The 13,363-nt window shown below is 41.1% G+C and overlaps 1 protein-coding gene and 1 non-coding gene across 13 annotated transcripts in view; one reads left to right on the plus strand and one right to left on the minus strand.

Annotated features, from left to right (window-relative positions):
- DTNB (dystrobrevin beta) overlaps positions 1-13,363 on the minus strand; it is a 249,854-nt gene that overhangs the window by 26,685 nt on the left and 209,806 nt on the right. For all 12 annotated transcript variants that reach the window (XM_061211411.1, XM_061211410.1, XM_061211409.1 and 9 more), the window contains exon 15: positions 10,338-10,434. In XM_061211411.1, coding sequence (XP_061067394.1) covers positions 10,338-10,434 — 97 coding nt within the window. The remainder of the gene's footprint in view (positions 1-10,337; positions 10,435-13,363) is intronic.
- Positions 7,359-7,465, plus strand: LOC133074839 (U6 spliceosomal RNA). Its single transcript, XR_009697246.1, has one exon. It is a non-coding gene; the product is annotated as a U6 spliceosomal RNA (small nuclear RNA).

Below are 13,363 nucleotides of genomic sequence, written 5' to 3' on the forward strand. Positions count from 1 at the left end.
CAGGTAAGGCAATCTCTCGGCTCGTGATTGATGAGAGTGATGAAAAACATTGGGGGTGCTGCAAAGACCCAAAAGCTATTTCCTCTATATTTTCAGATGATACACTCCCTCTAGGTGTTCAAGGAGTTTTGGGGGAGTGAAATGCAAGTACTTATTTTTCAATATTGCTATGACATTTCCTCTTTTGGAGAAAACAAACAAAACCCCCCAACAAGCTACCAGGTCCCTATAGTGAGTACAGGAGCCAAGACTGATGAATGAGCATACTTTGTAGACTTTCATGAGGCCATCTACGGGCAGCCAGAGTCCATGTATACAGACTAGGACTGGGACCCAGGCTAGGCTAAAGGCTTGGGGGCATAGTCACAGAGTACAGCACGTTGATCTTTGTTTACCAAAATCCATTGGTGCAGCTTGCAAACTTGGGAGGGCAGCAGTGGTGCCTAAGCCTCCAGGTATCACTGACCTGGCCTCTGTTTCTGTATACAGGGCATCAGGCCAACCATGAAATAATGATCATACTATTTGAGGGTGGGATTTGTGCAGGATTTCTCTTTTGATCCTCCAAAGGCCAAGCTCACCCACTGCTCACTTCAACATATGTAGTAAGACATTGCTGAAGACATAAATAAATGGCAATCCTTTGCTTTTCAGGAAGCAGTAGACTCAGGCTTCTATTTCAGAGTATGGTGGGACCAAGGAATCCAGAAAATTTTAGGGTGGCATGTGAATCACTTCCCAATGGGATTGTGTCCAAAGGTTAAGTGAACCAAGAGGGAACCTGACCCAGGAACACATCAAGGGGTTTACCAGTAATCTCTTTAATGGACAAAGAGGAGGTTTTTATTTGTTGTTGTGTAGGTTGTTTTTTTTTTTTAAGTACTTTCTCTCAAACTTACAAAGTTAACATTCATGAGGTTCGTCATGGAGGCCTCATGGGTCAACCTGGCTAACTAAATGTTGAGTGCCCTTCCTCTGAGGCATATTTGGTGAAGCCGCGGTCAGAGGTGGGGGTTTCTGACAGCCAGCCCACACCATGCTTTCCTTGGTCGAGTTGTGGTGGGGTGTTTGTCCGGTTCTGGAAATCAGAAAGGGCATGGGGCAAGATCCACTTGATATCCCAACTGGCTGAAGTAGAAAGAGAGGTCCCAACTGTGGCCATGTTCTCTTAGTGGAATCCCAAGATTCCTCCAATTACATAACTTTCAGAGTACCACCTATATAACCCTCTGGACCACCACCCTACGAACCTGGATCAAGGCCACCCCTGCGGGAGCCCCCCATCCTTATTTATCACTGTCTACAGTTATAGTCTTTAACTCTGATGTTGATCTGTATATAAAAAGTAATGATCTTTTTTTTTTGACTGGCCATGCGGCATGTGGGATCTTAGTTCCCCGATCAGGGATCAAACCCGTGCCCTCTGCAGTGAAAGCCCAGAGTCTTAACCACTGGACCGCCAGGGAAGTTCCAAAAAGTAATGATCTTCTAATAGGAGGAACCGGAGAAATGTTTAAAGAAATACATCCCTCATGAATAAACTGAAACCTTGCCTTGGATAGCTCATTTTAGTTTGTGTCAGCAATCCAGCAGTGAAATTTTATGGTATGTTGAGTCTCTGGGAAAAATGGAACCCTAAGGTGTCCCTAGAATAAATTTGTACATTGGAATCCCTCCAGACTAGGACTGGGATATTGTTTGACCTTGAGGGAGTAGCCCACGGCTCAACAGTAAACACCACTGCCAGCAGGGTCCTCACCAGTCTGTTGTTACTTTAGTGTACCCCTCTGTACACATTTCTGGTTGTGGGCATTGGGTTCTTACTGAGAAATGCTCAAAATATTTTCAAATGATACAAATAACTATAGATATCCTGCATTTTGTAGATTATCTGTGCTAAAAAAAAGAGGATGATTTTACTCTACATAACATATCTGTTCTTTAGCTAGAAATAATAATAGAGTTAATAATAATACTAATGTATTAGCTTGGTCTTCCTATTCTTTTGGTAACACTGAAATTTGTTTTTCTGATTCTTTTTATAAAGGACATTTCTAACCATCGTTTAGTCTCTTGAATAGATCTACCTATTATACGGGAGTACCTTGAGCAAAATTATTGCCTTAGGTACTCGAACCAGTTATGTCCCTTACAATGAATAAACTTATGAATTCACACTGTTTTTAAGTTAAAATCTTATAAATCTGGTTAATAGCAGTTTTCATTCAGCCACTATTTATTTATTTATTTTTTTTTTTTGTAGTATGATTTATGCTTTACATCACTTTAACAAATCAATATCTTTACCAAAATCAGCCACTATTTATTGAGTATCTGCCATGTGGCAGGCACTGGGCTAGCAGCAAGGGGATGCAGTAGTGAAAAAGGCAGACAAGGTCTTTTAATTACAGTCTGACGCTTATCATGGGCCTGATTAACCCTGACTCAACCGATACAATCTAATTCCTGAGCCTGTTAAACTGTAGGGTATGTCATGGGTCGAACAGTCACTCAGTGAAGTCTTATCTGAAATAGCCAGGCAGTTCTGCCCTTAATTATAAACCTTGGAGCTGAGAAAAGAGAAGGGGAAGGAGGGAGGGAGGGAGAAAGGAAAGACAGAAGAATTATCAGCTGAGGTACTAATGTCACTAGAGCACTGGAAAAGTGGCTGAGGTTGAAGGTAGAACCACAGACCCAAAGTCACAGTTAAAGTCACAGTTATTACTCATTTCCCTCAAATTTCCCCAATGCCAAGATAATCCCTGAAAGGGAATGAAGAAGGCAAACTGCATAAAAAGTTCTCTATGATGGATTTACAGAGCCAGTTTGGGGAAGATGTCTAGTAAATTCTTCATTTAAAAAGTCTTACAATTATTTTATGACTCATATAGGGTAATACACTTTGATAGGGAAGAAATTAAACTATACCAGCCAGAATCTGGGAGGAAGAAAGGGTTATGACTTAGCTCTGTGGTAAATACCTTTTGGTGCCTCACTCGGTAATGATATAGATTAAAGCAAACGCTCGAGTTCTAAAGCTTTATAGTCTTTCCAGCTGTACATGTTAAAAATGTTGAACTATACAAAGCCATTCAGTTCACATTTGAGCCTCATTGCTGAGCCTTAGGTGGGTACAGTTTAAACCTGTGATGTGGACAGAGGAAATTTCTACCTATATCCACAGAGCAGAATGTCTTACCTCACCACAGTGGGGAAACATGAGGGAAAAACAATTTGTACAAATTCATGCTCTGGATGGTCCCCTGGGACAGTGAGGACTAGAACATGAGCTCAGGACCTCGGCCACCGAGAACTCCCAACACACACACACAAGCCACCGAGAACTCCCAACACACACACACAAGCCACCGAGAACTCCCAACACACACACACAAGTGGCTCGTTAGTGGCAGGCTTCAGTGATCTGGGTCTAGCTTCTCATTTTGCCAACCTCAAGGGGAAGATGATCTCACACACAATCAAAGGTCACTGGAATGAACATGTTGTTATTTAATCCCCTGTCTGCTCAAGATCAGCTTTAAATTGACCTGAAATAATACGACAGCAGTGATAATTTCTGGTTCTTGGAGTACACAGTAATCCATAAAATTTTTAAATAATGAAGTGTCTCTTGGAAGCCCTTACTGTTGCCATTAACATAAATATCCATAATGTTTGCCCTCCTCTGAAAGGTGTTCTCAGGTGGGCTGTGGGTGTTCCCGATTACATGCTTTGCTCTGAGCTGGCCCATTCAGAGAGGGATCATGAGATGCGAGTCTGGGTGGACTGCTGGAGGAAGTTCCCAGCAAGTGGTTTAGCTGTAAAGCACATCTCTGGGGCGCAGAGGGATGAATAAAAGGAGGGGAATGCTGGTGCCAGCAACTACAGGTCAGGTGATACCCTGATCTGCAGGAAGGGTGTGGTCACAGCAAGGGGATGAGGCTGTCAGGGAAAGAAGGGGAGAAGGGAACAGGAAGAACAGATGTTTTCTTTCCCTCCCTCCAACACAATCTCACTCATCCTCTTGTTTGTGACAGGCATTACCAGCACTTGCTTCTCTACTTCTTCTAAGCAAACTGGAGGATTATACTTCCCTGCCTCCATTGAAGTTAAGTGTGGTCATGTGCCTTGCTTTGGCCAATGAAATGGAGTGAAAGTGATGTGTGTCACTTCCTGGCAGAAGCATTTAATGGCTGGGCTTGACTTTCCATCCCGGTTTTCTTCTGCTTTGCCCATGTGAATGTACCTATTGATACAAAAGTGCCATAAGATCAAAGTAATAAATTATGTGTGAATGAGGAAAAAACAAAACCAAATAAAGCACAGACAAAAATAAAATTTTGTCACATTAAAGTCATTGAGATGTACGGGTTGTTAGCCTACCCTGACATCATACTCTGTCTTCTTTCCCTCTTCCTGACAGTCTCCTTTACTCTTCTCTTGCCTCCTCCCCTCCTTACCCATCTCCTCCTTCCTTTCCTCTCCCTTTTACCCTATGACTCCATTGCTTTCCTAACTGGAAATAATGGTAAATATAATGTTTTATATTCCTATTCTTAATCTGAAACATGGATACATTTGTTTTTTGAAATAAGAAATGAGTACATTTTTTGAGTTACACATTTCACATTTCTTTCTTTAAAGAGAAGCCCTGAGGTAAATTAAAAATCAGCTTTAGTTTGTGTGTGAAAAATGTATGCTTTGAAAACCTTACTATATGATATAAACATATAGTCTTATCATTATGGATAAGCCCTCAATTGATTTTCCTGTGTGGGTTAGTGGCTATCAGGGAAAATAAAAACAAACATAAACTTTCCCTAAACACCATGCAGCTCAGAAAAACCAGAGCTCCCTCTGCAGTGGGCTTTGAATAGGAAATCACTTACAGCATGATCAGTCACTTAGTTTTCATTGGTAATTTTGTTAAGAAGGCTACTGGAGCTGGAACATCCAGAAGACTGCTCAAGACTAAAGGACAACTAAAGTTATCAAAAGAACTACTCATTTTCATGCACAGTCATTCATGACATCGTACTTAACCCTGAGGTCACTCCCACCACCCTGAAAATTGTTTCAAGCAATTAAAGTCAGCCTAATCATGAAGCAGCAGAGAATGTAAGTGCAGGAAAATGTAACTGTAGCCTGGCTAGTCATGCATATTTAAATAAACACAACAGATGTGTACTTTGAAAACAAATTCAACAAGCTCTGGTTTCAAATAAGAACATGCTCTACTAGGTAAACATGACGTGGCCTTTTACAATACCACGGAGAGAACTGCTGAGGGTTTTACACATAACCAATTCCACAGAGATGATCTTGGTACAGGGAGGAGAGGAGAAAGTATGTAACAGTTATACGAGGAAAAGAAGAACATGCAAAAGAAGCAAGAGTCAGGTGGAGAATTCTGAAGTTCACTTACTGCCTGCTTTTGCTCTTCCTCCTAGAGGTGGTGAAGACGAAAAAAGGCAGAGGGGAAAAAGGAGAGAAATTAATGCCCATCACCACAAACAACTGGGAAAAAATGATAGAGAAGGGCAAACCAGGGCAGGCCCATGGGTTCAGAGATCCAAGGGCCTGACCACCATCAGAGCATCGTCAGTTGGGCAGAGCAAATGGCGAGCCTCTGCCCTATCCGGTCCTTTAAATGCTAACTTCTAGAGTTAGAAGGAAAGAACCTTCTAAACCCTCTAGCCTAACTTCCCCTTTTATACACGAAAAAGCCCTAGAGAGCCTGACTTGCCCAAGTTTATATCACTATTTAGGGTAAACTGAAAGAAGCAGCTCAACCATGACTCAAAAGCTCCGTGATCACTCTGTTTCACGATTCACAATATCCACATGTGTCAGGTACATTTCTCTAAGTCAGTGGTTCTCAAAGCGCAGAACATAGATAGACCAGCAGCAGCAGCATCTGGAAACTTGTCAGAGATGCATGCTTTGCCCCGTCTCCCCCTAGACCAATGGAATCAAAACTCTTGGGGTGGGGGCAGCGCTGTTTCATGAAACTTTCAGTGGATTCTGAATCCTGCTAGTTTGAGAACCACTTTTCTTAAGAACTTCCTAGAAACTGGAAATTCCATCTGACTACAGATTCTCTTATTTAGTCCCCTGTCTTCCACTTTTGGAGCTTTTGGCTGCTGTGTGGTTCTTTTCAAGGATGCACATACATCCCCTTCCCCCTATAAACTGGAACTGTTTCAAGGCCCTAAGAGGCTTTTCAAAAAGAATTCTTGACCTTGGTGTCTCATTAGTTGAACAAAGGTTCGTTTAATGCTCCCTATGCATGAAGCACTGGGAACATGAAGGTGAGATACGGTCTCTGTCTTTCAGAGCCTTACAGTGACGGCGCTCAGAGCAGGCCCTTGCTAACTCTCAGCTCTCAGAATGCACCTCTAGACACTGAAGAAGGAAGCACGATGAAGATGAGATAAACACTTCCGAGTTCCTCTCTCCTCAGTCTTGTGCTTCTTAGTTACTCTGTCTTTTAATGGGTCTCTTCGTTTCCTTTTTCTGTGCCTCATCATGGGTAACTGTGGTCAGGACGCCTCTGCTCTTTGCCCCAAATACACAGATCTAAAATCTGTTGCAATGGTTCTATTTAAATTGGATCCATCCGTGCAGACTGCCTTTACTAAACATGTGTGTAGGAAGTCTTGGGAATGGATGAGTGCTTCTCAGTCTGCAGATCTGGGTGCAATGGAGAGAATGATTTCAGTAAAGCCAAGGAATTACGAAAGGGAGAGGGAAAGTAAGAATTTGGAGAAAGTCATTTTATTCCCGCAAGGGAGAGACATGCACTAGAAATTAAATGGGCACCAAGAAATCTCTTGAGGAGACTCCCAACTCAGCACCAGAAGATGTTCTTCATTATCAAAGCCAGCTGCTAGATGCTTGGCCAAACCTACTATCACAGGCACCCAGGCAAAGAGGGCCCTGAGCATTCGCTGAGTTAGCCTGAAGGAGTTAGCATCTTTTAGCTTTTGCGTCTGGCATGCATGGCTCCAGTTAGAAGGGGTTAGAGTTTTACAGTTGGGAAGCGATCTCCCTGCCTAGTCAGGCTTCCCTGTGAGGCAGAACACTTTTCTTCCATTCACTAGGCAAGGCAACCAGCCGTAGAAGAGTTATTAAACAATTAAAAATGTGTTTTTATTGCTGGCACTAAATGTTGAAATGGAAATTGGTAGGGGAGGGATGGGGCAATCCTGAGAAGCTGGAATTGCATCTGAGATCAAAAGACCAGTATGTAATTTCTTAGAACTGTTTCTAAAACATCTCCTTATTTTCACTGTTTTCTCCAGGTTTGGTATTGGAGACAATAATATTACCTTGGTTCAACAGAATAGAAAAATTCAGTGCTCGCTTCGGCAGCACATATACTAAAATTGGAACGATACAGAGAAGATTAGCATGGCCCCTGCGCAAGGATGATACACAAATTCGTGAAGTGTTCCATATTTTTTTTTAAAGCAATTATACTCCAATAAAGATGTTTAAAAAAAAAAAAAAGAAAAATTCAGAAGGCGATGTTTCATGTTTGTATATTTGGTGACTTTGCTGTATATAGTTTATCCATTGATATAAAATCATTATAATTTGCAGTAGACACATGTCAGGTTAGGATGGAGGGAGTGGACAGGCAGTGTTTTCAGGACTTACAGGCCCCCCATGTGCACTGGCATTGGGAGAGGGTGGACTTTGGCAAAGTGTTACTTAGGATGGTGTTGTATAATCCAAACTCACAAAAGTTAATCAGATATAGCTTTGAAGGCTCTGTCAACACAGTAAACAGGTCAGATATAAGGTCTTAGAACCTTTTTGTTATCAATTAGTCAGTTGGGGTCAGTAAACATTGACTGGTGACAAGGTATAGGAGCCAACTTGATTTAAAGGGGGTAATAATGCCTTAATTATAAAGTGCAAATCTAGGACTGCTCAAGTCACCTAAAAACATGGGAGACCCGTCACATTGGGGATATCTGGCTAGATGGCCAAAGTAATGTCATAGCCACTGTAGTCATCTATATAAAAAAATTTATATTCAAAACCTCATTTGCATATGAGGTTAAAATTTAAAACTACAGAATTCATCTGGTAAATGCATTTCAAAAGCAATATTGGAAAAATGGAAAATGAGGCAGAAAAATACTGGGGACATAATTTAGAAACTAAAACACCATCACACAACTATTTCTAGATTAAATAAGAAGTCTGAGGTAGAGGTTATCCATATATACTCATTAATCAGGGGAAAAAATGTAAAGAAAAGATACATTCTGAAACATGGGTACTTGAGTGTCAGTCTACATTATGTCATTAGGAAAAAAACAACAACAATAAGAAGGTCTCTGATACTCCTTGGTGACAGGGATTGAGTCTTAGTCACCATTATACACCACATATCCTAAACATGACTCTTAATCAACGGATAAAAAGACAACATTCCTGGTTTATGTTTGCAAATTCTTCTTCCCTTTCTGAATGACCTCAGCCTGTCAGGTGGGTAAATAATAAGGCATTTAAGAACTTGGTAGGATATCCTACAAAACAGAGCAGTGGGGTCCTGGTTATTTTACAGAAATTGTAACTGTAAGACAACAGCTGGAAATACAAAGAAACTCAGGGCTTGGGAATACAGTTCGAGACATCAGTTCATTCTGCTTAGGCCTTGAATACAAGTGTCAGAGGTACATGACAAGGTCATAGGAATGCACATGGGACCTGAGTCAGGAACTCTAAGGAACACTGAGGGCAACCAGCTGACGGGAAAGCTTACTGTGATACTTAGGGGAAATGCATTCTGACTTCCCTTCAGTTTGCATAAACCTTTTTGCCTTTTACAAAAAGGGTACCTTCCCATCTATGTTTGGGTAATATTTGAGAACATTTTTCTGAAAGGTAGGTGAATCCCCTACGACCTTCTGTCCTGTGGGTGGACTAACCCCACAACGGCAGGGCTTTCAAAGCCCCACATGGCTCCAGATGTTACACTGGCCAAATGTATTTAAGTACCTCTCTGCTCTCTTGAGTGGCTGATTGGGTTGCTTAGCTGGATACTTGACAACTATTTGAAGGATTTGGGCCAGGTTTTACGCATAAGGTTTTCTTTAAACAAGACCCATTTAGACAAAATATTTCTCAGGAGAAATCCTGCTAACAGGGTTAATGAAGAAACATGTCCCAAAATACCCAGGACCAAAGCTAGAAAAAACTCAGCTCAAAACTAAAAGAAGTGATTGTCTTGAGCAAGCCAAAAGTCAGTTTAAAACACAAACACTCCATTTACCCAAGTTGCTAAATACCCACTAGCTTTATTATTAAAGGACTGGTTTAGAATGGAGAAGTTGAAGAAAACTCTTCAAGCTGACATGTTCCTGGGCTACCCCTCCTAGTCTAGACCCTTGTCACTTCAGGTCTGGATGATTTCATTAGCTTCCTATTATCCTTTAGTTTCTCCTCTTCCCAACCTGCTATGTACATTTTCCTAAACTATTGTTTTCAAAACCTTTAATGACTCCACTTTATCACAGGATTAAATCTACCCCCTCAGCCTGCCTTTTGAGGTACTCCACACTGTGATTTCCATTCTGTGTCAGACCATGAAATACAATGGTTTCACAGTATAGACAGACAGACCTTAGGAATTTATAGCATAAACAAATGTGCCCTGGTATTGCTGCTACAAAGCTGGGTAAATATTTCTGTTCAGTGCCAGTCAAATCATCCAGGTGAGGACATTTAAATGCCAAGTGTGCCTCTGTCTGCTCTAGGGTGTAGGGGCTGTAATATATTTTTCACGAAAAATAGATAGTGAGGCCTGAATTATTCTAGATTTATTCAAGCCCCAATATACCAAACCTAGAGCTAGCTGCTATTTTATTGCTCCTAATAGAGTAAAATTATTGATTAGAGTTGGTTGATTACTTTGGTTTGCCTCTGTAATACTTACTAAAATAGGACACAATACTTGTTACGCATTTAGGTAGAATATTTGAAAACTTGTCTTAAAAGAAACTTTATATAGTTGAGAAATATTCATTTCATATAGCTAATATCCGATTTATAAACATTCTTATTTATTCATAAAAGCAACTATTCGAGGACATTAGTTCCAGTTACTAATTTTTTGTAATCAGGCTTTACACTGATTTAGATAACTTTTATGCTGAATTAGGTTAACTTTATGGAGGTCTACCTGAAAACTGAGTCAGCAGGAGTTAACCTGTTAGCCTCATCTTGTCTGACATCACGGGGAGGCAGAAGCTGAAGTGCAGGTGAAGATGGACAAGGAGAGCCGGGAGGTGGGGGGAGGCCTGAGCGGCTGCTGCTCTTACCTTCAGCAGCTTCATCAGCCCTTCCAGCTGCAGCATCAGCTCCCGCCTGCTCTCCTGCAGCGCTGACATCCTCTGCTCCAGCTCATCTTTCCTCTGCCTGTCGGAGAGGAAAAGCTCATGAGGAATGCAGAGATGGAAGGGCAGTTAGATCACAAAAAGACACTGTAATTTAAAAATATTAAAAATTGTAATGTGTCTACTGAACAAATATAAAAAAAAAAAAAATGAAGATAAAATGATCCTCAAAGAAGAGTCGAAGGCCAGGTGAAATGGGTTTTAGACCTGATTCTGCTACTTACCAGTGTATGAGATGCTGAGCAAATCATTTAAGTTCTGATACTGGATATATAAAATGGTGATAATATCTGTTTTGCCCACTTTTCTTTACTGCTGTGAGAATAGTATGTAAAAATGCTTTGGAGGGCTTCCCTGGTGGCGCAGTGGTTAAGAATCCGCCTGCCAATGCAGGGCACATGGGTTCGAGCCCTGGTCCGGGAAGGTTCCACATGCTGCGGAGAAACTAAGCCCGTACGCCACAACTAATGTGCCTGTGCTCTAGAGCCTGCGAGCCACAGCTACTGAGCCCGCGTGCTGCATCTACTGAAGCCCGCACACCTAGAGCCCGTGCTCCGCAACAAGAGAAGCCACCGCAACGAGAAGCCCGCGCACCGCAACGAAGAGTAGCCCCCACTCGCCGGAACTAGAGAAAGCCCACGTGCAGCAACGAAGACCCAATGCAGCCAAAAATAAATAAATAAATAAATAAATAAATTTATTTAAAAAAAAATGCTTTGGAAAGTATACATTGCCGTAGAGTGAAAAAGTATTGTTAATATTATTAAAGTGATTTAAAAAATTCTTTAGGAAGCCAAATGCCTCACATATACATAAAACCAGTCCAAATTTAAGTTAATAGTGGAGAAAAATGTATGAAAACTGCTCAGGGAAGACAGGGTTCAGGAGTCAGTGCTTCCAGAACCACACATCAGGTTCAAAAAGTATGACAGACATCAGGACGACTCTGTGTCTAAGAGAATTCTGAGGACAGATTTCTGTTTCCCTGAGGACAGATTTCATGTCATCAAGTCTAGCTCAATCTGTCCAAAACCAAACTTGAGACTTTCCTCCCTAAATGGTTCTCTTCTCAATTTCCCTCTCTCTCCTACTTTTTCTTCTATCTGTCATTGCTGAAAAACTCAGTCCTCTTTGATACCTTCCTGTTCATTTCCTATATTCAATCAGTCACCCAATTCAGATGATTCTTGGAAACCACATGTCTATCTTTCTATTCCCGCAGGTTAAATAAAAGATAGTATTAATTTTAGTGACACCTATTTCCTTTGTTTTTCAACATGGTTGTTAGAAAATTTTTGGTACATATACAGCTTACATTATATTTCTATCAGAGAGTGCTGCTCCAGACCCTACCTACATTCCTATCCTTAGTTCCTTACTTCCCTTTCCCTTCCATGTCTGGACCTCCAGCCATGGTTCACTTTTCCCTAAGCAGACTGCATCATTTTACAAGTCAGTATTCCCCTACTCTCTTCCAAATGTTATTCACTCCTTAGTGTCCATCCCAAACGTCACTCTTTCCAGGAAGCTATTCCTGATTACTTCAGTAGGTATAGGATCCTGCTTATTTAATCACATAGCAATTGGTGCTTCTCTGTGGCACTTAATTTATTTTACCTTGTATTGCTGTCACTCCTACCACGATGCAAAATCCTTGAGGTCAGGGGATGACCTTACTCATCTTTGCATATATTTAATGATTAAGAGAATATCACGCATCCAGTGTGCACTCAATTAACATCTAGTGAACTTAATGAAATCATTATTTGAAGCCCTCCAAGGATTTCCAATGACCTATCACTTAAGGCTCTCAGAATCTGGTCTCAATTATCCAACTAATTTTATCTCCCATCATTGGCACTCTAAAGATTAATTCACTGGATGACTGAAAACAAATTCTTAGCTCCAAGACTCCTTCCCCTGTCTGAAATGTGTCATACTTATTGGGGGATCTTGCTGAACCCCAACTCTGCTTCTAATCTTAAATGTTTTGTCCCACACGCCATTCAAACCACACCTACCTTTCATGGTCCAGCCCAAATTCCAGCACTTCCAAGGGTTAAATTGCTTCTAGCCTGTGTGTGTGTGTGTGTGAGTGTGTGTGTGTGTGTGTTTGTGAGTGTGTGTGTGTGTGTGTGTGTGCCTTTCCCTACTCACATTTCTTCTAATATCCATACTATTTATTAACATTGTACAATATTATTTAACTGACTAGCCAATTATTTTAAGTTTTGTTTCCAAAACTAGATTATAAATTTTTAAGATAGAATCATTGTCTTCTCGTCTTCATACTCCCTAAATTTCCAGCGCAGGTATAAACTCAATAAGGAGGAGTTGACTCATTCAACTTTCTAGAAAGCCTTTCTTCCCTGAACCCCCAAGCCTGGAAGCAGTACTCTTTCTTTGTGCTGTGCATGATCAAATAATTATAATATGTGGCAAAAATGAATGAACTACAGCTACATGCAACAACATGGAAGGCTCCTAAAGAGTAATATTAAGGGGGAAAAATGTCCCAGAAGACTGCATGGAATACCATTTCTATAAAGCTCAAAAAACAAAAAGCAAAATTAGACACTTTATCACGTGGGCATACACACATACTTGACAATACTGTTTTAAAAAGCAAGGGAAAAAAAGGCCATGAAGAACCTAGTGGCAAGACGGGAATAAAGACACAGACCTACTAGAGAATGGACTTGAGGATATGGGGAGGGGGAAGGGTGAGATGTGACAGGGTGAGAGAGTGTCATGGACATATATACACTACCAAATGTACAATAGATAGCTAGTGGGAAGCAGCCGCATAGCACCGGGAGATCAGCTCGGTGCTTTGTGACCACCTAGAGGGGTGGGATGGGGAGGGTGGGAGGGAGGGAGATGCAAGAGGGAAGAGATATGGGAACATATGTATATGTATAACTGATTCACTTTGTTATAAAGCAGAAACT

Source organism: Eubalaena glacialis, chromosome 14 (genome assembly GCF_028564815.1).
Source record: "Eubalaena glacialis isolate mEubGla1 chromosome 14, mEubGla1.1.hap2.+ XY, whole genome shotgun sequence".
In the NCBI taxonomy this organism is placed as follows: Eukaryota; Metazoa; Chordata; class Mammalia; order Artiodactyla; family Balaenidae; genus Eubalaena; species Eubalaena glacialis.